The 24,423-nt window shown below is 43.4% G+C and overlaps 2 protein-coding genes across 6 annotated transcripts in view; one reads left to right on the top strand and one right to left on the bottom strand.

Moving 5' to 3' along the window:
- The window catches only part of arrb1 (arrestin, beta 1), a 56,350-nt gene extending 45,848 nt beyond the window's left edge, over positions 1 to 10,502 (top strand). For 4 of the 5 annotated variants that reach the window (XM_051862569.1, XM_051862570.1, XM_051862568.1 and 1 more), the window contains exons 14-17: positions 3,985 to 4,008; positions 7,597 to 7,667; positions 8,143 to 8,194; positions 8,419 to 10,502. In XM_051862569.1, the coding sequence (XP_051718529.1) occupies positions 3,985 to 4,008; positions 7,597 to 7,667; positions 8,143 to 8,194; positions 8,419 to 8,530 (259 nt within the window). In that variant the 3' untranslated portion in view covers positions 8,531 to 10,502. The remainder of the gene's footprint in view (positions 1 to 3,984; positions 4,009 to 7,596; positions 7,668 to 8,142; positions 8,195 to 8,418) is intronic. The other variant, XM_051862571.1, reaches the window with a different exon arrangement.
- Positions 10,503 to 22,016: 11,514 nt separating this feature from the next.
- LOC127495529 (olfactory receptor 52N2-like) lies at positions 22,017 to 22,976 on the bottom strand. The gene has a single exon (XM_051862447.1). The coding sequence runs from the start codon at positions 22,962 to 22,964 to the stop codon at positions 22,017 to 22,019; it is 948 nt and encodes a 315-aa protein (XP_051718407.1). The 5' UTR covers positions 22,965 to 22,976.
- Between the last annotated feature and the right edge of the window lie 1,447 nt (positions 22,977 to 24,423).

Below are 24,423 nucleotides of genomic sequence, written 5' to 3'. Positions count from 1 at the left end.
CCGGGGTGGCCTTACACTGGCAGTGTTAACAGGCCTACCAGGCTGATCTGCTGAGGGATCTGGATCAGGGTCTGTCCCCTGAGGTGGTAAGAGCCGTGCCGCACCACGAATCTCGCTCTCCGGGCCACCAAGAAGACCGCCGCCTCAGACGGTTTTGATGGCAGCGATGGTGGCCACAGAGAGACATCTGTGGTTGAACCTGGCTGACATCAGGGAGAAAGGAGGGCTTTCAAAAAAAAAAAAAAAAAAAAACCTGCATACCACTCAGATCCGAGTCTGGGCCCAGACAGACAGGAGGTCCTGGCCCGTCCCGATTCGAGGATCGGAGGCAGGGCTAGAAGTTCAATATGGCCTCTTGGGCACCTCCTTCTCCGCGGAGCAGGTCCCAGAGAAGGCGGGACTCGAGGAAGAAAGAGCAGGTTTTGAGGGAGGTGTTCGATCGCAGACGCCAGCAGCGTCAATGATCCACTTCCTCTCTGTGAGGGCAGTTCACATCTGCCCTCTCCTCTCTTCTTCCACCTCCTGGGTTAGGAAATCCTTTGTAACATGCTCAGGCACCTCTTACAGTCAGGCTGACGGCTGGGCCCATTATGAATATTTTCTGAGGGCTCGCCTTCTGGCTTGATAGTGAGGAGGCTCTTTTAGGCTTAAAAGAACCCTAGATTCCATCCTTCTACAATGTAGAATCTTCTGTCTAATTTGTCTTTCCCCTGAGCCCCTTGAATTAGCATTCAAGCTTGAGGTTACGGTGTTAGCTTGGTTTAGCTCCCGTTCTCTAGGGTTCAGTACAGATGTATTATTTCTGTTTGGTGAAAGCATCCATTCTTTCAGGATGGTATGTATGAATAGCAAAGCATTATGTTTGCTTTGGGTTCTAGTTTTGCCCTACACATGTGAGCTTAACTCTTTGCTGCCACAGGTTAGCACCTGTTCTTATGAGTAGTAGGCCTGTTTCTAGCCTCCTGTAGAGCATAGTGACTATTTGTACTCCCCTTGTTTTTAGGGTTATTGGTGTTTTACTGAGTACATAACCTGATGGATTGCATTGCTCAGGTTGAGTGGTAGGGAACCTCACTTTCAGTTTGGTTCTTTTTAGCTCCCTTTAGAGTATATCACTGCCACAACAGCTTATTGTGTCTGTGGAGTTGAAGGCTCGTGTGAATCTGAACCTCCTTCTGAGCATGATAGCTTATGGTTTCACAAGTGTTGTTGGTAGATGTTCATGAGTTTTGCTCACTTAATTTAGCACTGCCACAGGTTTATACCCGTGTCTGTCCGAAGTTAACCTCACTTTGGTTCGGTTTTCTTATGTTTGCTCCCTTTGAGCTTGAAACACTACCACGAGCTGACGCTATGTGTCTGTCTGAAGTCGTAGGCCCGCCTTTTGGGCCTCCTACAGAACATGATGGCGTATGTTGTACACCTCTTGCTTTAAGAGTAAAAGGTGCTTTTACTGAGTACACTGCTTGTCGGATTGTGTTAGGTGGACTGTTATGTGGGCACTCTACAGTCTTATCTGCTGGTTTAACTTGGTTTCATTCTAACGAGTTACATGTTTGTGGGTTCTTGCTTTCAGCAAGCTAGCTGCTAGAGGTGTGTGGCCTTAACAGGCCGCCCTTGAAGCTTTCCCACCCCCCCTTCTGGGTGTTGAAACTTAAGCAGATTAAACATGTAGCCTCACATGTTGGCCTTTAGCAAGGCTGCTGTGTTATTTATATTTCTACACTGTGTAGAACTGTTGTCATGTTGTAGGCCCCTTCTTGGGCCTCCATGATTTTGTGCCTACAGTACGGTCTATCTGTTAGGTTGAGCTCTGTACTCCCCTTGTTAGGGTCGTCCTGCATAGTGCTTAGCTCCCTAAGCTGGTCAGTGGTTGAAGGCCTCTATGAGGCCTCCCGTTTGTGATCCAGCCCCCAGGCTGATTAATGTGCTCCCCTTGTCGGGGTGTTTGAGTGCACAGCCTCCTCAGTGCGAATAATCAGGCGCTGAGTAGATCCTAGGATTGAGCAGAGTTTACTCCCCTCATTTGTAGGGTTAAGAGCACTTAGCTGAGTCCTGCTCTCCAGGATGCCCATCTCTACGCTCTGGTCTGTGTTGCTTACTGCTCCTTTGCAGTCACTCTAACTGGATATCTTCTCTGAAGAATGCGTTGGTGAGGCTCTGTGTTCAGACAGGTTGCTGGCCAAGACTAGGTTGCTGTCGGACCGGGTCGGCCTCACTGGTGGCATTTGGGGTGACTGTGTTCCCCTTCTAGTGACTGGCTGGGTTTCCTTCGGGCCCCCTGGCTACATTCCCTTAGAGGGACCCTCTTTCCTCAGAAGGTTCGGTCCCAGAAGCCTTTGAGCAGCCTTGGTAGGCCTTCTGCGGAAGGCCTCTTTGAAGCTTTTAGCTTGGGCTGTTGGCCGTAGGGAATGCTGTCACTGACAGCCTTTGTTTGACCCGAGGGGGAGTTGCTCTGGCGTTTCATTTGAAACTGCTAGTTGACGTTTGTCTAGCCATCTTCTTGGCATGCACTCCCCTCAAGCATAGCGGTGTGGGTATATCGTTCCCCATATGCGGTAAACGCAGTGTTGAGTTCCCTTTCGAAAGGGAATGTCTCAGGTTACATATGTAACCATGGTTCCCTGAGAACAGGGAACGAGACACTGCTGAACAGTCCCTTCAGATGATAAGATACTGACTGCTTCACTGGCGGCTCCTTTATACTTCCGGGCCGCGTCTTGATGACATCATAGGCTGTCGTCGGCCAATAGGATTGGCGAGATTTGATACATTGCTTTCAGACACCGGTTCACGAGTGACGTTCCCCATATGCAGTAAACGCAGTGTCTCGTTCCCTGTTCTCAGGGAACCATGGTTACATACGTAACCTGAGACGTTTTCTATTTTAATATACTTTAAAATATAATCTATTTCTGTGATGCGAAGCGTCTAAACATTCATATTACCTCTATGGCATTTTATATATTATATTTGTTATATTATAGAGCCTAAATGTTAATGTGCAGTTTAATAAATTGCTAACACATTTTTCAGTATTTATTACATATTTCAGTCAATTTCACTCATCCCAGTATAGCAATATAGTTTGGGAATAGCCATGGCAGTTTACTAATGTAAGTCGATCTGCCCCATTAATTCACACTGAGACACACAAAACTTGCAGGATTCATATTTAAACAGTCTTTTTGCGGTTTAATATTCACAGACACTATATCACTATATCGCAATTAGAAAAAAGAACTAAAGAATAAAAAAAACTTACCATTCACAATCATTGGCTTGAGTTGATCCTTGAAATGAAAGTGAAACCAGCTCTTCCACTCAGGTAAATCCTTTTAGAACTATTCTTCACCGCATCTCAAAACAAATGAAAAGTAGCCTACATGAAACTAACCAAGCTTGGTATGTTTTTCCGAGCTGATGCGGGCGTTCACTCTGTTGAATGTATCGCCTCAGAATTTGCGTCTGAATAGCCTCGCGCTCCGTGGGTGTGGCCGTATTAGCGAATAATGAGCTGACTCGCAAACGTCTGACAACCTTCTCTTTTTATACAGATTACATAAACAGAGAATATTTGTTTTCGATTTGACTTACATGATTTAAAACCTGACATTTCAACGTTTCTTTAGACATATGTCTCATTTTTTGTGATTAGTATTCACTAAGTTACAGTTCATTTTCTGAGGACTATCAGAATGGACTTCCTTTAGAGGGAGACGACAGATCACGCATCAGTTTTCTTTATTTTGCAAAAAGCACAACATTTTGTTTTTACTCTGAGTGTACACAAATAAAAGAAGACATTCTATAGTTTCAATTGATATATTACTTCTGTCTCTATGACAAAAAATGACAGAGTATTTTAAGTTGATTTTGCTGCTATTTGAAAAAAATCCAGCAAAACGCATCGATGTGTTTCCCGACTCCAGAGTGTTAATTTTTGTAATACAGTAAGATCATGCTGTTTTTTTTTTTTTTCAGACTGCTGGGAGATCTTGCCTCAAGGTACTGTGATCTTTTTGTTCGTTCCTTTAGAAATCCTAATATTTTTGTGTAATGTGTGTAAATGTTGCTCCATGACTCCATGACTGCATGACCATTTACTGAAGAGTCTGTCTTCAGTATATGGAGACAAACTGACAAACTTACTCCAGCCAATTGTGCATATTATAGTTCCCTTTTGATGGGAACTCACACTGCTTCTGACAATATGCTATGGGGAATGCCTCAGCGTGACCGGTGTCTAAAGTATGTCTGCAAAGGTGACAACTGTATTGGCCAGTGACAACCTATGACGTCACTACCAGTGTTACCATGAGTATAAAAGGGCGCCTGAGGAATACGTCATCCTCTTCTTTGTCTTCAGGAGCTGTTTGTTTTTAGCTTATCAGTAAGCAATCTTTCAAAATGGAATCTGGCGGTAGCAAGGCATTTAGGAAGTGTGTTGAAATCAGTCCTCATTATTTGACACCTGATGATACACACAACCTTTGTGCTGTTTGTTTGGGCGAAAAGCATGCACGCTCAGTCATCGAGGGGGCTGTTTGTGTGCACTGAGAGTGTTTTCCCATGAAAAACCTTGTTTGTCCCTCTTCTAGAGGGAACCAGGACAAACACATGTACCCTGAGGCTCAGGCCCTGCTGTCGGGGAGGCAAGGAGGAAACTGAGATCATGGGGATCTCAGGTGAAGCTGGCTGAGAAGTTTGAGAGGGGGATGGCCCTTTTGCACTCCTCGGTGGCTGACAAGAGTGACCTGCTGGAGGAGAATGTGTTATCTCTTACATCCTCTGGTCCAGCAGGCAGTACACTGCTGGCTTCAAGCCAGGATAAGCAGGAGACGGCTGATGAAGGTGAAGAGGAAGAAATGATGGAGCCTTCTCAGCCTACCTGCGTATGAAGAGTTACTGGAGGTTATTGAATGCACCTTAGCCAGATTAAATCTGCTTTGGAGGCACGAAAAGGAGGGTGTCACTTGTGGCAGACAAGAACAGTGATTCCTGTGTGGACATAACCGCCGACTCCCGTGAGCCTTTCCTTTCTTCCTGATAGAGATGGAAAGTGCTTGGAAGAAACTGTATTCAGCCTGCATCCATCGTTTTCAGCAATCTAATTATGCAAAACATCACAAAACATCACATATGCATCACAGATTTAGCTCTCTGGGCCACTAAATAGACCACTGCCATGATTGGCAGGTCGATGGTGGCAATGGTGGCCACAGAGAGACATCTGTGGGTGAACCTGGCTAACATAGGGGAGAAAGAGAAAGGCTTTCTCCTCGATGAGCCGGTTGAACTATTCGGCACGATAGTTCATAGTCGATAAGATTAAGGACGTGAAGGCGTGGGCGGCAGCCTTTAAAACATTCATACCACACCGGCCTGGGTCTGCGCCCAAACCCCCAACGCGTCTCTGCCCGTCTTGGGCTCATGACCAAAGACTGGGCCAGAAGGCTAGTGTCTCTACTTGCGCTCCTCCTACTCTGAGGAGCAGGCTGCTGGGCCCCCTTAATGTTATGTTATGGTTTTTGACCGGGTGGAAGGCCGTTTGTGGGCCTCCCTGATAAATCATGATTTAACTACCATTCCTACATATTAAGTTAAGTAAAACAGGCTTTTGCTAAAGCCTCCTTAACAAATCTCATGCAATTGAGCGTCAACAGTACTCCGCTCATAGGGTCATCATACAGAGTACCCTGCTCCCTGCAGAGCTCTATTATCAAATGAATGGCTTTTTAAAGAGAAATAAGCCTTCACAAGCATAATCATGGTTGAGCACGGTGGTACTCCTCTTATACGGAGGGTTGTTATACTGAGTACTCTCTCCCTAAGAGCTCTGTTCGTGGTCAAGTGGTCAAGTGAGTGGCTTTGTTAGGGCCCCGTTGATAAGTTGTTTCAATTTAATAGCTATTAATACCTAATTGACAAACCTATATTATATATAGTGCACAGTCTGTTACCTATCGGCTCTGAGTGAGCCTCCCTGACAGAGAGTGTTGTTAAGTCTCTTCTCGTTTTATTGAGAGCTATCCTGTTAAGACCTCTGCTCTCTAGTGCTCTGCATTGGTAGGCATTAGAATTGACTGGGCCTCTTCTCATTTTAGAGAATCGTTTTGCTCGCTCATTAGTGCTCCTTCATTGAACCTCCATGTCTGCGGATTGATCTCCCTGGGATTCTCTCCTCTGAACCCCTGTGATTTAGCAGTTTGAAGTGGCAAGGCTTTCTGTGAGCCTCCTCGATATATCTGTTTTAGGAATATACTCTATATATACTCAATAGTTTATACCTCCTCTCTCTCTGGATAGTCATTCTTTGAGGTTTCTCCTATTGAGGCCTCTGTCTATCAGAGCCCCTTGTTTTAGCTGAGTTATCCTAGGTTGAGCATGATTGCCTCTGCCCTTTATTTTAGAAAAAGACATTATACTAAGTACTACTTAAAATTTGGAGTACTTTGTGTCAAGTAGTAGGCTCTCTGGATCAAGCCTCCTTGATGAGTCAAGTCTAGTGTGTTAGCTAGTATTCCCCTCACTTAGAGGGTCGTTTTGTAGAGTACTTTGCTCCCTAAGACTCCACTTAACCTGCAGTATCAAGTGGTTAGGCTCTCTGTAAACCCCCTTAGATCCTTCTATAGGCTAGTTTTAGTACTCCCCTCTTTTAGAGGGTCAGTATGTATAGTGCCTTCTTCTCTAGAGCCCGTATAGAAGTATCGTTCTGGGCAGAGCTTCTGTAGTACTCTCTGAATTTGAGAGGGTCGGTTCGTTATCCGGGGCCGGCTGATGGTAGTCTAATTGGGGCCTCCGATTGGAGGGTTGATATGCTGAGTCTCTGCTGTCCAGGACTTCCGTCTCTGGAGACCGGTGTGAAATGGTTACTGCCTGTTGCAATACCTTCTCATCGGAGGCCTCTGTGAGAGTGCTGAATCTAGAGATTCTGCTTAGGCAGGCAGGTTGTAGGCTAAACACGCTAGGATGGCAGGGGTCAGCCTCCCTGGTGATTCTAGGGGTTGATGCTTTAATCCCCCGAAGTGACAGGCCAGGTCTCTTTGTGAGCCTAGCCATATTCCGTTGAAGAATCTTTTAGTAGGTAAATGATTCCAAGCCTTTGAGAACTTCCTGGTTCAAGGTATGCAGCATGGGCTGTGGCCTGCTGGTGCAATTGTAAAGAATCTGACACTTACAATGACCCTTACTGACCCTCGCGTTCACACTGGTAGTGACGTCATAGGCTGTCGCTGGCCAATATGATTGTCGCATTGCACACATGCGTCAGAAACTGGTCATGCTAAGGAGATCCCCATAGCAAATTGTCAGATGCAGTGTCTCGTTCCCCTTCTCAGGGAACCTATATTATATTTGTAACCCAAGATGATTCCTATAAGTAGCCATGCCTTTGGCCAGAAGTATAGACAGGCTCAGACACTTGATAAGATGCCATCAATTACTGGATAATTTGTGCAGATGCTTTTAGGCTAGTGGTTCCAGCACTCTGTTAGCATCTCATGAGTGGTGGGATTGAGGTTTGGGAGCAGCACTTGCCAGGGTTTATTTGGTTATCATGTCTACTGGATGCATGATTTGTGTTTCCCTCTCCAGTGATGTAGCTGTCGAGCTCCCCTTTACATTAATGCATCCCAAACCATTGGAGGAATCGATCTACAGAGATGGTATTTGCCAGACTGCCTTTTTATCTGCTTTCATATTGCTCTGGTGAACTAGTTTAAAGCTATGATTTATTTTTAGCATGTTCCAACTAAAACATATACTTTTCCTTGTACAGGAAATATAAATATATTTTAATGAATAAGATATAAAAATGTAATAAATATATAAATATTTATTTTATACTTTAATTTAAGACTTTTAAACATGACAGTACTGAATCATCCTAACAACATCCTAAAAACATCCTAACATGACAGTACTGAATTCCAGCTGTAAAAATCTATGTGAAGAGCAAAAGCTATTTTTTTTTTTTTAAATAAATACTTTTTCTGTTGTTGTTTGGTTGAATAGGTGCCAGTGGGTGAAAGTTTAGATACTATAAAATTAAAAAATAATACAGTTCTTGGGAAGTGGGAAATGAAGTCCATTACCTACAGAATTCCAATCAATATTCTTTCTGCAACCTTTCTGTTTTAGCCCCAGAAAATGATGCCCCCATTGACACGAACCTCATTGAATTTGACACAAAGTAAGTGAAAGTCTTTTCTATGGGGTAATTAGATTTTAACCTACTAAACTGCTTTGAGCTTTATGGTTATAAATAGTTACCCATATGGCTTGTTAATTTAATGGATTCATATATTTTGTTTAATCAAAAAATCTGACAGTCATATGCACTACCGGTCAAAAATCTGGAATAATTAAGATTTTTTCATGTTTTTGTAAGAAAAATTTCTGACTGTTTGTTCCTAGTGACGATGACATCATCTTCGAGGACTTTGCTCGGCAACGACTGATCGGGGCAAAAGACGACAAAGATGAAGATGAGGAGGGTGCCGATTCGCCCAAACTGAATGACAGATAGACGTGCAGATAAGAGTTTCCTGTGTTGTGACGATACGAGAGACCCTTTCTAGATAACCTGGAAAAATGGGACACCCTTTAACACACTCACAGTGGTGCAGTTGTTGTGTTCTTGTTCACATTCGTCTCTTCCATCCTGCGAGGGTGTAAAATAAAAACTTGTGTAGAAAAATGTGACCTTGTCGTTGAAGCGATTAGAAGGTGAGGTTTTAGTTGATAGGCCGCCCACTGAGTGCCTCGGATATTAGAGGGTCTTTTGGGGTTGAGGCAATGGCTTCTCATCATAGCTAAATCAAACGTCGGTGGTAGCATGCCTTTGTTGTTGCTTTGTTTTATAGATTCTTCCTTTGATTAGAACAGAGGGGGAGTTTGAGGGTCGTGGCTTCGTATTAAACCCTATTTAATGTATGGAATTTGTTCTGTTTTAATTACTCTAAAAGGAACTGGATTTACTATTTTTTATTATAAAAAGCTGCCAAATTGAATAATCTTTATAATGTCTCATGTCTCAACTGAGGTACTTTTTTCCACGTTTCAAAAGAACCAATGTCTCATCTAATCTAAAAGTTATCGTATATATATATCTATATATATATATATATATCTATATCTATATATATATATATATATATATATGATACATGACAATGCAACAACCATTTATGACATTTTTTTCTCTTCAATGGTTTCTAAAAGTGGGTTTCTATGAAATCATTTAATTGTAAACAATGCCTATATATCTTTAAAGGGACAGTATATTATTATAGGATATTTTTACATAATTGAAGCTTCTCAAACAAAGCACCTATGAATAGTTGTGTGCTACAAACATTCCAGTTACAGTATCTATTCTGAATAAATTATATGTATACTTAAATCTGTTTCAAAACCATCATCTGTGGAACAGAAAATGAGAAATTTTGAAGAATGTACTGTTTTTTTTTATCATAATTAATAGGGACTGCAGCTTTCAAGTGTCAGTAAAGATTTAAAAGCACCATAAAATAATCATTAAAATTCGCCCCAACTTGTGCCTATATTGTATAAATAATTTCTTTAATTTCGTTTGTGCAAAAAAAAATCAAAGTTTGTGAATGAATTATTCGGTGTGAACCAGATCACACAATTCATTGAAAAAATCAGACTCAAATAAATAAATAAATAAAGAAAGAAAGAAAGAAAAATAAACGTTGAATCAAGAATCACTACTTGAACTCTCATGAACTATGGCCAAGTAGATGTTGGGCAGATGTCATTGTTTAATAACTTAAATATCTGTCTGTTCCTCTAGCAATGCAAAATGACTTAAGTGTACAAAGTCACATGGACTGTGACTAATTCTTTTAATATGGTTTTGCTCCATATGGTCATGTTGGAAATTTGAAAGCTCCAGTCCCTATTTTAATTTTTTCTGCACTGAAAAAAACAGCTCATTCTTTAAAATTTCTCTTGTTGTGTTTCATGGAAGAAAGAAAGTCATGCAGGTTCAGAACAACATCACAGTAAATAAATGATGACAGAATTTTCATTTTGGGGCAAACTATTCGTTTAAATATTCTATGGACAATTTCACACTTGTCTGACTCCTCTAGTCTCATCCAGTAATTCTCTGAGCTGGAGAGCCACTAAAAGACAAAAGACACTTGATTGGAAATGTTGCCATTTTTACATTGCAAAGATTATGTGCTTTCTATATGAATGAGGCCTTGACTTACTGCATGAGACGTCAATAATTTGTATGTTTTGTGAAAGAAAGAAAGAAAGAAAGATAGAAAGAAAGAAAGAAAAGTTTAAATGAAAATGGATTGTTCAATGAACTGATATATTATAATTTCCATGTGCTGGATAAACCACAATTCTAAAATAAGTAAACTTAATTATTGACAAGAATGAATGAAAGTATAAAGAAAATGATATTGATGATCAAATGTAAGAAGAAATTACAATATATTAAATATATACTATGTTGTATATATCAAAGCCTTTGTTTCTTCTTTATATTCTATGTATTTGTGTGTGTGTGTGTGTGTGTGTGTGTGTGTGTGTGTACGTGTCTAGATAGATGATAGATAGTGGCTCCAAAGACCTTGGTTAACTGGTTCAGGTGTGTTTAATTAGGATTTGGGGACCAATGCCAAGGTCATGGGTCTGATTCCCAGGGGAAGCAAGAACTTATACAGTATGTCCCTTGAATGCAGTAAGTCTCTTTGGATAAAAGCATCTGCCAAATGCATAAATGTAAATATCCGAGACAAATTTTATTGTCATTTGACTGTGATAATAATGAAACAGTCACAGTGTATGTGCAATGTGATTCCAAGCTACTGCACAAAGTCAGTACTTTGAAATTACGGTATTAAGTTTAAAATCATAATTTAATTACATAAACAAATGATAATTAAATGATATGATAAATAAATGATTAAATGATAAAATATGATAAATGATAAAATAAATGTGTAGTTTGACTGGCAGTCGAACTGATTGATGGGGTCTGTGCTATGGGTCTACGGCTGGTTAGGAGGTTGTATTGTGGTTTTAGGAAGTGTTACACTTAAAAATGAAATACTACTTTTTTTTGTGGGACAGAATCATGCAAGTTTGGGGCTAAAAAAATCCATCCCCCACAGGCTTCTACAGCAGACTACAAATATCCGAACAGCAACAACCACAAACTGTCCGATCCCACCGTGAAAACAGTCAATAGTCTCCTGTTGGGAAAGAGGGAGCAACACATGGGGTGTGACAGGTGTTGTCTCCCTCTCCTGGTAGCAGTCTGTAGTGCTGGAGCAAAATAACTGTTTTCACTGACCATTAAAGAAAATACCTGCTGCTTTCTAACAGGGTCCTGCACAGACATTTTAGGTGGCAGATGCTCAAGTGAAAGAACCCTTTCATAATTATTTACATTAGTTACATACTGTTGAATATCTTTTAACTTATTAACAGTAAACACTACAGTCAAGTTGTGACTTCTACTTGTGTGCTGATCATGCGAATGTAGCAGGTGTATATTTGCCAGAGTTACTTCCTGTGTTTTTACAACTGAGGATGGTATGTGGATGAACAACAAAACATGTCAACTTGTTTTTATGTAGTCCAGTGACTTTTAATAAAGAGTTTGTTTGAACATTTTATTACCTGGTGTAACAGTCTACTGAAGACAAGCATGAAGAACCCAAGAGCAGTTTTATTAATTCCCAACATGAATTCAAACAAAACACAAAAGAAACAAAAGACTTGACTTGACTGGATTTAAAACAGGAACATAACGCTTACCAAACAGTGTTTACACAGACAATACTAGACCCGGAACAAGGCAAATATGAGGGCTTCTTATACACAAGACTAATGATAAAACAAGGAACACCGGTGAACACAATCAAGACGATGAACCAATGAGAAAACAGAACTGACAATCCCCTGACTAGAAAAGCCAATGAGAACATGATAGGCTTGTTTGAGATGAATCGGCGTTGTGCAGACCGATCAGCATATGACATCAATGTACCGCGAGAGCGATTCAAAAGCATAAAGAGTCATATGCTATCCAAATGCTCTCGCGGTACTTTGATGTCATACGCCGATCGGTCTGTGCAGCGCTGATGAATCAGAAAATAATGACTATAGGCTTGTTCGACTTCATGCAGTGCTGCACACAGACCGATCGGCGTCTGGCTTAAAGCAGTGCATGCCGGTTAGAACCGTTGTCCGACTTGAGACAGCGCTTTCTAGAGCAGCTGGCTGGTTCATTCTGCGCAGAATCTCCCAAAGGCTGCACGAGCTCTGATGACAACACAGCTGTTTCACGATTGGCCGGATTCATGGCATGACAACGATCACGGGTGTTTCCTGTTTGTTCTCACACCTTCAGTTCCACTAATGCTCACAAATCGTCTCGGTTACGTATGTAACCCTCGTTCCCTGAAGGAGGGAACGAAGATGTACGTCAGTAGTGACCGTCAAATTGGGATATCGCTAGAGAGCCCTATCAGCTTCGAGTGAACTACAACAGGCCAATGAAGTTGGCGTGCGATATGTGCATAATGCGCACCGCCCCCGCCAGGTGGTATAAATAGGGGAGCAGATGCCATCGCACTCTGTTTTTTGCTGAGGAGACAATCTAGTCCGCACTACAGCGAGGGTACAGCAACTGTGGCGACGGGACGTACGTCTCCGTTCCCTCCTTCAGGGAACGAGGGTTACATACGTAACCGAGACGTTCCCTTTCAGTCGGTCACGTTCGACGTACGTCAGTAGTGACCGACGAATTGGGATCCCAAATAAAGTGCCACAGTGTGAACCCCTTCCAGTGCCCAGCGCAAGCTCTAGCCACCCGGCGCACCAGTGGGACGGGGAAGGGGGCGAGCTGACGGCGAGAGAGTCTACTGCTGTTCCGATATACCCACTAAGTAAACTAGACTACACTGGGGAAGCGAACCCATAGGGGACGCTGCGGAGACCACTACCCACCTGTAGGGGAGGAATTTACGTGGAGAGTACACATATGGACTGGGCGTGGGCAGTACGCATATGGAGTCCCTGAGATGGCTCCACCTGGGTAGGGGGAGACTCATCTGACAGGTGACAGCAGAGCTGGCTCTGCTAAGGGAAAGACACGGGCTCACCATGGGGAGTTGACCGTGGACAAATACACACATGGGACCAGTCACGTGGAGGGGTCACGACATGTGGAACCCAGCCAAACGTCAACGTCGGAGACGGAGGTTTGGCCTGGCATCAGACACTCCGCAATGTCCGAGCTGAAGGGGGAGGCGGAGGAACTCGACAGGGTTCGCCAAGCGGGGAACTCGACTGGAGTAAAAAGGATGCACGTATCCGACACCAAAACGGGCTCTTCACATCTACCAGCTGGTGGAAGTGAGTACACGGGAAGATACCGGTTCTACACGAAGGCTATAGAATCTAGCGAACGTGTTAGGTGTCGCCCAGCCCGCAGCTCTACAGATATCTGTCAGCGAGGCGCCGTGCGCCAGCTGCCAGGAAGAGGCCACTCCTCTGGTGGAGTGGGCTCTCAACCCAAGCGGGCAAGGCACGCCCTGGGATTCATACGCCAGGGTGATGGCGTCCACTATCCAGTGGGCCATCCTCTGCTTGGAGACAGCCTTTCCCTTCTGCTGGCCTCCGTAACAGACAAAGAGCTGATCTGAGGTCCTAAAGCTTCGCGTTCTGTCCACGTACAGGCGCAGAGCGCGGACGGGACAGAGCAAAGCTAGGGCTGGGTCTGCCTCCTCCGAAGGCAGCGCTTGCAGGTTCACTACCTGATCTCGAAAGGGAGTGGTAGGAACCTTGGGCACAAATCCAGGCCGGGGTCTCAGGATAACGTGAGAGTCACCGGGCCCGAATTCCAGGCACGATTCGTCAACCGAAAATGCGTGCAGGTCCCCTACCCTCTTGAGCGAGGCCAATGCAACCAGGAGGACGGTCTTTAGGGACAGTACTTTTAACTCAGCTGATTGCAAAGGCTCGAAGGGACGACCCCAGAGAGATGTAAGATCCAGGGTCAGATCCCAAGAGGGTACAGAGGGGGGCCGGGGAGGATTCAGTCTCCAGAACCTGACGATCAGATCGTGCTTCCCTAGCGATTTACCATCAACTGCATAGTGATGTGCGGCGATAGCGGCAACATACACCTTGAGGGTGGAGGGAGACAGCCTTCGCTCCAGGCCCTCTTGCAGAAAGGAAAGCACGGCTCTGACCGAACATGATCGGGGGTCCTCTTGGTGAGAGGAGCACCATTCGACGAACAGGTTCCACTTCAGCGCATAGAGGTTCCTCGTAGAAGGAGATTTAGCGGAAGTGATAGTGTCTGCGACTGCTTGCGGGAGATCACTCAGAACCTCCGCGTCCCGTCTAGGGACCACACATGGAGTTTCCACAGGTCGGGACGCGGGTGCCAGAGGGTGCCCCGTCTCTGAGTCAGGAGGTCCTTCCTCAGAGGAATGGGCCAGGGAGGGGCTGTCGCGAGGAGCGTGAGGTCCGAGAACCAGGAGCTGTGCGAGAAGGCTCATTGGGGGAAACGCATATTTGCGTGGGCCCTGGGGCCAGCTGAGTGCCAGGGCATCCGTGCCGAGCGTGCCGCCGGTCAGGGAATAGAACCACTGGCAGTGGGCAGTCTCCGGGGAGGCGAACAGAACTATCTGTGCCTCGCCGAAGTGCTGCCAGATCAGCTGGACCACCTGGGGATGGAGTCGGACGTGAATGGCACGAAGCGACCTCAGATGCTTCTGACTCCATAGCAAGAGATGGCAGGCGAGTTGCGACATACGGCGGGAGCGTAGACCACCCTGATGGTTGATGTACGCAACGGCCGCAGTGCTGTCCGAGCGGACCAGTACGTGCTTGTCTGTCAACAGCTCCTGGAAGCGGCCCAGTGCAAGATGTACTGCTAGCAACACGAGGCAATTGATATGCCAATGCAGCTGGGGCCCCGTCCAAAGACCCTACGCTGCATGCCCGTTGTACGTGGCCCCCCACCCCGTGGCAGAGGCATCTGTGTGGACCACAGCATGCCTGGACACTTGTTCGAGGGGAACTCCAGCCCACAGGAACGAAGGGTCCGACCACTTGGTGAGGGTGCGACGGCAGTTCGGTGTCACGGGGACACGGAACGTACCGCGCTGCCACGCCCATCTCGGGACCCGGCCGCGGAGCCAGTGTTTAAGCGGCCTCATATGAAGCAATCCGAGCGGCATGACTGCGGCTGCGGATGCCATATGCCCCAGGAGCCTCTGAAAGAGTTTCAGTGGGGCCGCTGTCCTGCGCTTGAGCGTACTCAGGCAGGTCAACACTGACTGGATGCACTCCTCGGTGAGGCGCGCAGTCCGGGCGACCGAATCCAGTTCCATACTGAGACAAGAGATCCTCTGCCCGGGGGAGAGTTTGCTCTTGTCCCAGTTGACCCGAAGACCCAACCGGCTGAGGTGAGCTAACACCATGTCCCTGTGTTTGCACAACTGCTCCCGTGAGCTGGCCAGGATGAGCCAGTCGTCGAGGTAGTTGAGGATGCGAACGCCCTGTTCCTTGAGCGGAACAATGGCCGCCTCCGCAACCTTCGTAAAGACGTGGGGTGACAGGGCCAGCCCGAAGGGTAGGACTTTGTACTGACATGCCCGACCCTCGAACGCAAACCGTAGAAGGAGTCTGTGATGAGGCAGAATCGAGACATGAAAGTACGCATCCGTCAGGTCGATCGCTGCAAACCAATCCTGGGGATGGATGCATTTGAAAATGCACTTCTGCGTAAGCATCTTGAACGGCAGCCTGTGAAGGAACCGATTCAGGACACGCAGATCCAGGATTGGCCGTAGCCCACCGCCCTTCTTGGGTACAATGAAGTAGGGGCTGGAGAACCCTGACTCCATATCGGCTGGAGGGACCGGCTCGACTGCATCCTTCGCCAGGAGGACAGCAATCTCCGCCCGGAGAACAGGTGCATTGTCCAGGGACACACGAGTGTAATGGACACCCCTGAACACCGGGGGACGCCAGGCGAACTGAATCGCATAGCCGAGTCTGATGGTACGAATGAGCCAGCAGGACGGGCTGGAAAGCGCTAGCCAGGCTTCCAGACACCGAACCAGTGGGACCAAATGCACCACAGACATACCGGGCGTGGGGCAGCGAGGTAGAGTGCTGGGACCCGACTCTGACGGCATAGCGGCCCATAGTGGGGTCAGACTCTGCAAGGTGGCAGTGTGAATGGGAGACGGCCTCGACCAACACAAAGGGACCTGCTGGCGAAGTGAGAGGGGGCTGAGAGTGGTGAGGTGGGGCCTCGCACACTGCCAGCTGTGCCCTCTTGGGACCTGGAGGGTTAGAAAACAGTTCTACTTTGTGGGTACCGCTGGACTCCGGACAGCCAGCGGCGGAACAAACAAATTCTCCACCCGGCCCTCCTCCGGGGAGGGAGCGATGTGGGCATCGTCTCCCGAAGAACTGTTTACCTCAGCTCCAGGTCACCCGTTTCTCCAGGACCGCTTCTCGCCAGCCAAGTTTCTTAGCTGCGGGCTGAGCGGGCTGGATTTTAGGCCAGCTTGTGAGATGAAAGCATCGAGAAAGCGTACTTAGACGATGACACACCTCTGCAAGGCTAGCCAGGGGTGTTTCCGGACCACCATGGTGGACGTTGTCTGGCCAGGGGCCTGTGCTATGACTTACATCATGCGTAGCTCAACCCCGACTCAGAACTACCCATATGCAATGAGTGCTTTGGCCTTCCACAGACTTGCCGGGGGCCAAGACCCATGCAGGGCAGAGGTGGTGTGCCCATAGCATTGCCACCCCACCACAGAGGGTAGTGAGAGAGAAAAAACTTTTAATGCAGATTATGACCATTTTGGCGTTCCATATTTGGCACCAAAAAAGGCTTCCAAACTGCCAAGTTTTTCATGCACGTCCGGGCTAAGACGTGGGGTGGGGCAAGGCGAGTACGCGTCGCACCATGCCCCCAGGGACCCGGGAAAGCATGGTCGTTAACTCTGAATCTGATTCAGCATGAGCACATCGCAACCGTGGGACGCTCAGCCTCATCTTCATGTCCAGAGCCCAACAACCCTCTCTCCAATGTAGCAGTCGACATCTGATCCTTTGCTGGAGCCCTGACTAAGATGCTAGGTCCCCCATGAGAAGGACCAGCAATCCACCCAGAAGCTACCAGCCATGTGGGACAGTGAACGTGGTCGTCTAACTGAACGGCACACGGCGCTGAGCGCCGACGTGGCCATGTTTTTACCAAACATAAACCACCCACGAACACAGTCACAACATGTTTGCGATGCATTAGAGGAGTGGGTGGCCCACGGAGATTGGCTCGGCGGGTATTGCCCCACTGTGATCCTCTGGTCACCCTGGCTTATTTACCAAAAGTAGTACTTTTCTGATTCAGAAAGAGAAACTAGATCAGGGAATAGGTGAGGGGACTCCACCTCATTTGAGGCACTCGAGTCTCGACCACGCATCTAGAGCACCGAACAACGCGCGCTGACAGCTGGTAGCTCGACGGCACACGGCGCGCTGAGCGCTCAAGCCCTTACGAAAAAGGCAAGACGAACAACACGCCGACGTGCTCTCTTTTTTTTGTTTTACAAGAGAATATGAACCACCCACAAACACAGTCTCAGCAAGCTAAGCAGACATGAGAGAAAGTGATTGTGGCCGTCAGTGAGGATAGGAAATGACTGCCTCCAGAAACACACAGACAGAATGACGTCTTGAAAAAGACGCAGTGTCTGTCTGTGAAGCTCTTTTAGAAGCTCTTGTTCTTTGTGCCGAAGCACACAGGGAACAGCCGCGATGTGACTGCAGGTACACTTTTCACTCCCTGAGTCACAGACACAGAGGAACCGGCCCAAATCACAAACCAAACGGGGCAAATAATGCTGTGAAAACAGCAGTTGAGAGCTGTATAACAGCTCGAGAAGCTCACTCTGGGAAAGCTCGCGGCCTTGCTGTAAGGTGCCATAAAACCAGCACTGTAGAACAAAAGCTCTTCAAAGGCTTGCAAAGTCACTCTCAGACTAATAGCAGGAACACACAGGTTGGCTCTGAAGCGAAAGACAGAGTGCGATGGCATCTGCTCCCATATTTATACCACCTGGCGGGGGCGGTGCGCATTATGCACATATCGCACGCCAACTTCATTGGCCTGTTGTAGTTCACTCGAAGCTGATAGGGCTCTCTAGCGATATCCCAATTCGTCGGTCACTACTGACGTACGTCGAACGTGACCGACTGAAAGGGAACTGCATTTTTATAACATTTAAAGCTCTTTTCATGTAGTCACGATGTTTTATTGTGTCATGTTTATCAAAATAAAACTGATAACAAACGTAAACCCCACTACATTGGTATTTAAATAGTATATGCTTATGTTGAACTTTACTCTTGTACAGACGCTGTAAGCAGTTCTTAAAGTATTGAATGAAAATATCTTTGAAACATCGATGTATTAGTCAAATATTGCATTTATTTCACTTCAGCTGTGGTAAAGTATGCAAACACAGCACGAGCGTCACTGCGGGAGGCCGAAGTGTCCGAATTCATGTCTCCATTTTCAGCTCCTCCCCACCTGCACATGGCTACTCTCGCCGATCGGTTGCTGCAACTGATGTGGAAAACTCCTGAAACATGTTCAGAACCCAAAACACACGTGACAACTGGATGTTTTAGACGTCATAAATCTACATAGACAAAAAGAATGCAAAAATATGCAAAAAAGGGGACAAGGCTTGGTTGACCTGCGAGTGTTGTTGTCATGTCGAAGAGACACTGTTTTTTCCACCCTGGTTGCAAAACCCTTTGGCCTTCCTAAGGTGACGAATTTAGAAAATGTATTTTTAACACTGTTCCTGAACATTATTACCCCAACATTTATCTGTGTGCTGCACATTTTACAGAGGACAGCTTCCAGAACCTAAGAGAGTACAATGCCAACTAAGCACAAAAGCTTCTTCTGAAAGATGGAGTAGTTCCCTCTTTGTCGAGACAATCGGTTGTTTATGGACCACAACCTGTAAGTGTGTTTTATTATTTGTGGCTCTCCTAGCCTGCTAACTTACATTACAGTGTTGATGAAGTGCTACTAGGCTCTCGCTTTCCTAAGCTCTTGCTTTTGTAAGACTGTTCACCAAACTTACCACTCTGAAACGTCCTGTAAAATCTATGTTTTCAAAGGTTCTGCACGATCCTCTTGTACGTACATTCTCAGGGTCTGAAATGGGCTCAAATTGATGGCATTGTTAATATTTACACCTGAGCAGATGAAACACACGGTTATGTAAGGGGCGTGACATTTCTGTTAGGACCAGCCGTCAACCCAACAACAGAATCCAACAGCGTGGGCGAAGGTATAATGCGTGTAGGTCTTTTCAGCGCTTCTGTGAAGTTCACTTAATTTTTTAGAATTTAGTTTAAGTTTGACTTTAGCTCCATCCTTAATCTGACTCCAATTTCAAATTGGATTATTAAGGCTATGTCCACACGAAGCCAGAACTTACCCTATCCGATCTTTTTTTTTTTCCTCGTCTCAAGAAATATCTGCGTACACAAGAAACCACAGAAACGACTCAAAACGATGTAGTATACATGCCAGATCAGTATGTGGTGCTGTAATTCTGCAATAGAGATACACTAAAAACAAAGAATAAGACTTGGAGCATGCGCATAAACCTTTAGTAAAACTTTAGTAAAGCTTCAAAATAAAGCTTTATTTTAATAATAAATAATACAAAATTTGTGCGTATACACAGAATCGCGTCTCCATGTGGACGGGGCCTAAATTTAGATTGTGTTTCTAATTAGGAACTAATCATAAATATTGGTTATGTATTAATTTAGATATTTTATTATTCTGGGTATCCCATACTTTTAATTATTCATTCATTAGGGACCCGATGTCACACAGAGACTCACATTGGCTGAAACTGCAACTTGCTAAATCAGCAATAGTCAGTAATCGGAAGGTCCCAGATGATGTGCCCCATGCTCTATTCATTGGGCCTTCGGTTTGATCTATCCTGAACATAAATTTGCAGTAGCATCAGACTCCACTTTAATCTACTATATGTCTACTACATGTACTATACTATACTATAATCTACTATGTCTACTTTAATCTACTAGATATAATGATGTCAGAAGAATACAGAATAAATAAAAAATAACATTTTTATTTTTTCAGGTAAGATTGTATCATGTAAATTACACAATTAAACAATTAGAAGCCAATTCAAAAATGATAATGCAATTGTGAATCACATTGTGCTCCTGTACATGGTTTTATTGCAGCTATATGGGAAATAGCAGAGTATACCACATACGAGACAAACAAATTCATGTAATTTGAAATTGCTGGACAATTCCAGTGTTACAGTTATTCCAATTTTACACAAGACACATGGTCTTGAATGCATAGCATCTACAACCTTTAACCTAAGTATTGCATACAACACTTATAGACTAATTGAGTTTATTCTGTGAAACACACGACTGCTTTACTATGTGTATGTAGAAGCACAAACAACTAAAATATGTTCTATGAGCACAATGTGTTTAACACTATTACAAATTTGAAAATACAAAGAAATGCATACTTTACAGCAGGACACACAGCAGTGTGTTGGGGTTTCCTGGTTACAGAATTCCCTAAGACTATTCTGCTAGTTTCCCTTAAATACCCAGACCAGAACAAAACAGTTAATTACTACATCAATATTTTTGAATTTGTGTTGGATCTATTCCTGTGCCCCAAAGGGCTGTACCTGGTTTCATGAGAGATAAGCAATGTTTATCAGATATCTTGAAGAGACACCACCCAAAAAGGAGAACAGAATTCCTCTAAATGTTCACTCTTTTACATAATATACGTAAGTGACTGCTGTGAAATTGACTATTTTACCAATCGCACTGAGACATTTAAAATGATACCAAACATGAAAGTGAAAAACAATAGATTCACAAAATACATCAGATATATGTGTGACTTGAGTCAGGGGGAAAGAAGAGGGAGCAGGAAGAGGGGGATGCACAGCTTTTTATTTGAGATCTTCTCTCCAGATTACTGAGTTTTATTGTTTTATTGCAGATTAGGCTTCTCGAGTTCTTAGTGGAAATCAATCCTTACATTTCTGGAACACGCTCTAAGCGGTTTGCCAATCACAACACACTGGACCAGCTAACCCATCAGAGAACATTTCGTATTTTGGAAGGAGGGGCTTAATCAAAACAGGAACTAAACAGTGTGTTTGAGACAGACTGGAAAGAGAGTACAGCAATAATGTAAAATATGTGAAAGATAATGCGTTTTTTGAACAGTCAAGCATGAAAACCTAATCCTAGTACACCCCAAAAACAAAAGCAAAACTTTGTAAAAGGGCATAATACTGTAGGACCCCTTTAAGGTATTCTAAGGTCATATTTTATGCGTATATGTATTTAGATCAGGGGTGTCAAATCCTGCTTCTGGAGGGCCAATGTCAGTCAGTGCCACCCTCTGGCTGAGTTAGATCTCTTCTTAAAGTGCATCTGCATAAGCAGTTAATCATACCATTATTATATTTCAATTACATAGCTTAAGCTATGGCCCAGAATCTGACGCATCTTTTCAGAATTTCTCTAACCAGAAGAGAGTGAAACGGGTATCCTCTATAAAGTATTTTGTAGGCTGTGTCAGGTAGGCACTAGAGTGGTTAGAAACTGCCTTTCAGTTGATGGAAAGTGCTGTGTGCTTTTTTGAAAAATTTAATTGATTTGAATTCTTTAATAACCCATCCAGTTCTGCATGTAAAGAAAAAAAAAGAGTGCACATTGGTATTTAATTCTCATTTATATCTCATATGTGCATATTTTCAATCTTGTTGACTTAATTACACATATTTAACAGCTATTTTAAACTTTAACTTTTAACAAAACAGTATATCCTTATATAAATGTTACAGTTTTAGCATATATATTTTTAATTGGATATCTTATGATGAAAAGACTTTTCCTTTACTTATAAACTGAATAAACCTTTGTCTTATTTCCTTTGTTCTCACTCCATAAACAATTGGATTAAAACAACTTGGAAAAAGTAAGTACATTGTGCTCAAAAATACACGACTGCTGGGAGAAAAATTATTTCTTGTTCTGTATGACATAAATGCCATCAGGGCAAAAATTAAATCACTTGCCATTACAATGATGTGAGTAATGCAGGTGTTTATGGTCTTCATGTGGGCATTACCAGATTTAAACAAAGAGGCGAAAATCACAAAATAAGAAACAGAAACGACAATAAAATCTGCACTTGGTATAAGGAAAACAGTCAAAAGTCCTACCATGTTATTAATAGATATATCTCCACATGCTAACTGAACCAATGCCATGTGTTCACAAAAACAGTGATCGATCACATTTGTTAAACAAAATGAAAGTTTTCCAGCCAGAGAGACCATGGTGATATTCAGGAGTCCATTTCTGATAAATGGGACAATAAGAAACTTTAGAAAGTTAGTGATTTCCATGTATTTATGATAATAAAGTGGTTTGAATATCGCAAAGTAGCGGTCCAGTGCCATCCACAAAATCAAGGTAGATTGAAATGAGCCAACATAATAAATACAAAACATTTGTACCAAGCAACCAGTTAGAGATATCCCACTCCAATTGAATAAAAAGCTAAGAAGCATGTTAGGTACAAAAAATATAGGCAAAATCAAGTCTACAACAGACAATAAACCTATTAGTACATACATAGGAGAATGCAGAGACTTTTGAGATATAATTAAACATATGAGACTAGAATTTGCTGTGATAGACAATAAAAACATCAGCAAGTAAGGAATAAATAAAAAAGGTCTCCATTCTTCAAGGCTGTAGAAACCATTCAGTTTGAAGTCTATGAATGAAATATTTCCTGCAGAAAGGTTCTTCATGCCGATCAGTCCCTTTACAAACAATGTTCTGTTCAAAGAAATAAGTTAAAAGCCTGAAGACTAAAGCTACATTTGAAACTTTTACAAGTTAGATGTTCAACAAATTACTCAAAGAAAATACACCTAGACCACATAACTGAACTAAACAATATATGGTGCTATTTTTAATCTATATAGGCCTTTCATTCATTAACCTGTGATCTTCCCAATATGTTGATCAATAGAAATCTATACCACTTCCTCATATCATAATGGTTTGTCTTACATTTCAGAGTGAAATGAAAGCTTGACACTAAATACGTTCTCTAAATACATCATGCTGTGTTCCCATGAGTCAACTATTCCCATAGAATGTTTCCATAGAGTAGTGATTGTCAAACACCATTTTTCCTCCTGAAAATACAATGGTGTGTACATCCTCATAAATGTGAAGTAAACTGTATTAAAAATAACCCTAGATATTTCGATAAGGCCTAAATAATTTTCATTGCTTAATTTTTTTTTTTTTTTTGCTTCACTTTAAATATTTTATTAAATTATTTGAGAATAAAAATATATTAAGTCATTTAAAGAAGTTAATTATTACTGCTGAGTAAATAGTACGGTACATTATAACACCAGCATATACTTTCCAACATTTTTCGATTAAATAAATTTTGTTTTAAAATTGTCAAGTAATAAATTGTTTATAAAAGTTGTATTTTATAAAAATGTTAATAAAATAATGTGTATATTATTATTCAGTTAACACTGATTAGTGCTGCTATCTATCAGTATGCATTTATTTTGCAATAATGAACAGATTTATTTTTACATATTAGAATTTTTTGTCCCATCCATTGCTATCATTGTCAATTACTCTGGGGTCGACAAACACACCAGCACGTTATGGTAGAATTTTTTCCCGCATAGGTCAATAATACAAGCAATACATCATTAGAAACTGTAAAATGTCTACTTTTTTGTCAAGTCACCTTTATTTATATAACACTTTTAACAATGTTGTGCCAAAGCAGCTTTACAGTGATAGAGAGAACATAATTTTAACTGTATAGCAGCTCTAGAAAAAAATAGTGTCATTGTCCAGCTCAGTTCAGTTTGCATACAATGGTATCAATGCAAGCAGATCAAAAACATTGCTGAATATCAAGTGTCCCCAACTAAGCAAGCCAGAGGTGACAGTGGCAAGGAACCCAAACTCCTTTAGGTGACCAAAAACAAAACAAAAATAACCTTGGGAGAAACCAGGCTCAGTTGGGGGGCTAGTTCTCCTCTGGTCAACAAATGAACAGTGCATGATTATGATTCAGGCAGCATGTAAGGTCAGAAGTCAGATTGGGATTGAAACAGTCAAAATATTTAATCCAGTTCCATCTGGTTGAAGATCGTATTCATCACACTGGTATGGAAACGGGGTTGATAAGGATCTGTGCCACTGAAGGACGTGAAGTACTATAAT

Source organism: Ctenopharyngodon idella, chromosome 15, assembly GCF_019924925.1.
Source record: "Ctenopharyngodon idella isolate HZGC_01 chromosome 15, HZGC01, whole genome shotgun sequence".
Taxonomy (NCBI): domain Eukaryota; kingdom Metazoa; phylum Chordata; class Actinopteri; order Cypriniformes; family Xenocyprididae; genus Ctenopharyngodon; species Ctenopharyngodon idella.
Note: the sequence above shows the minus strand (reverse complement) of the source record. Positions and strands in the feature narration are given on the sequence as shown.

Bases quoted from the DNA above. Each gene is read 5' to 3' on its own strand.
- LOC127495529 (XM_051862447.1), bottom strand. From the start codon at position 22,964: ATGAAGAACCTTTCTGCAGGAAATATTTCATTCATAGACTTCAAACTG.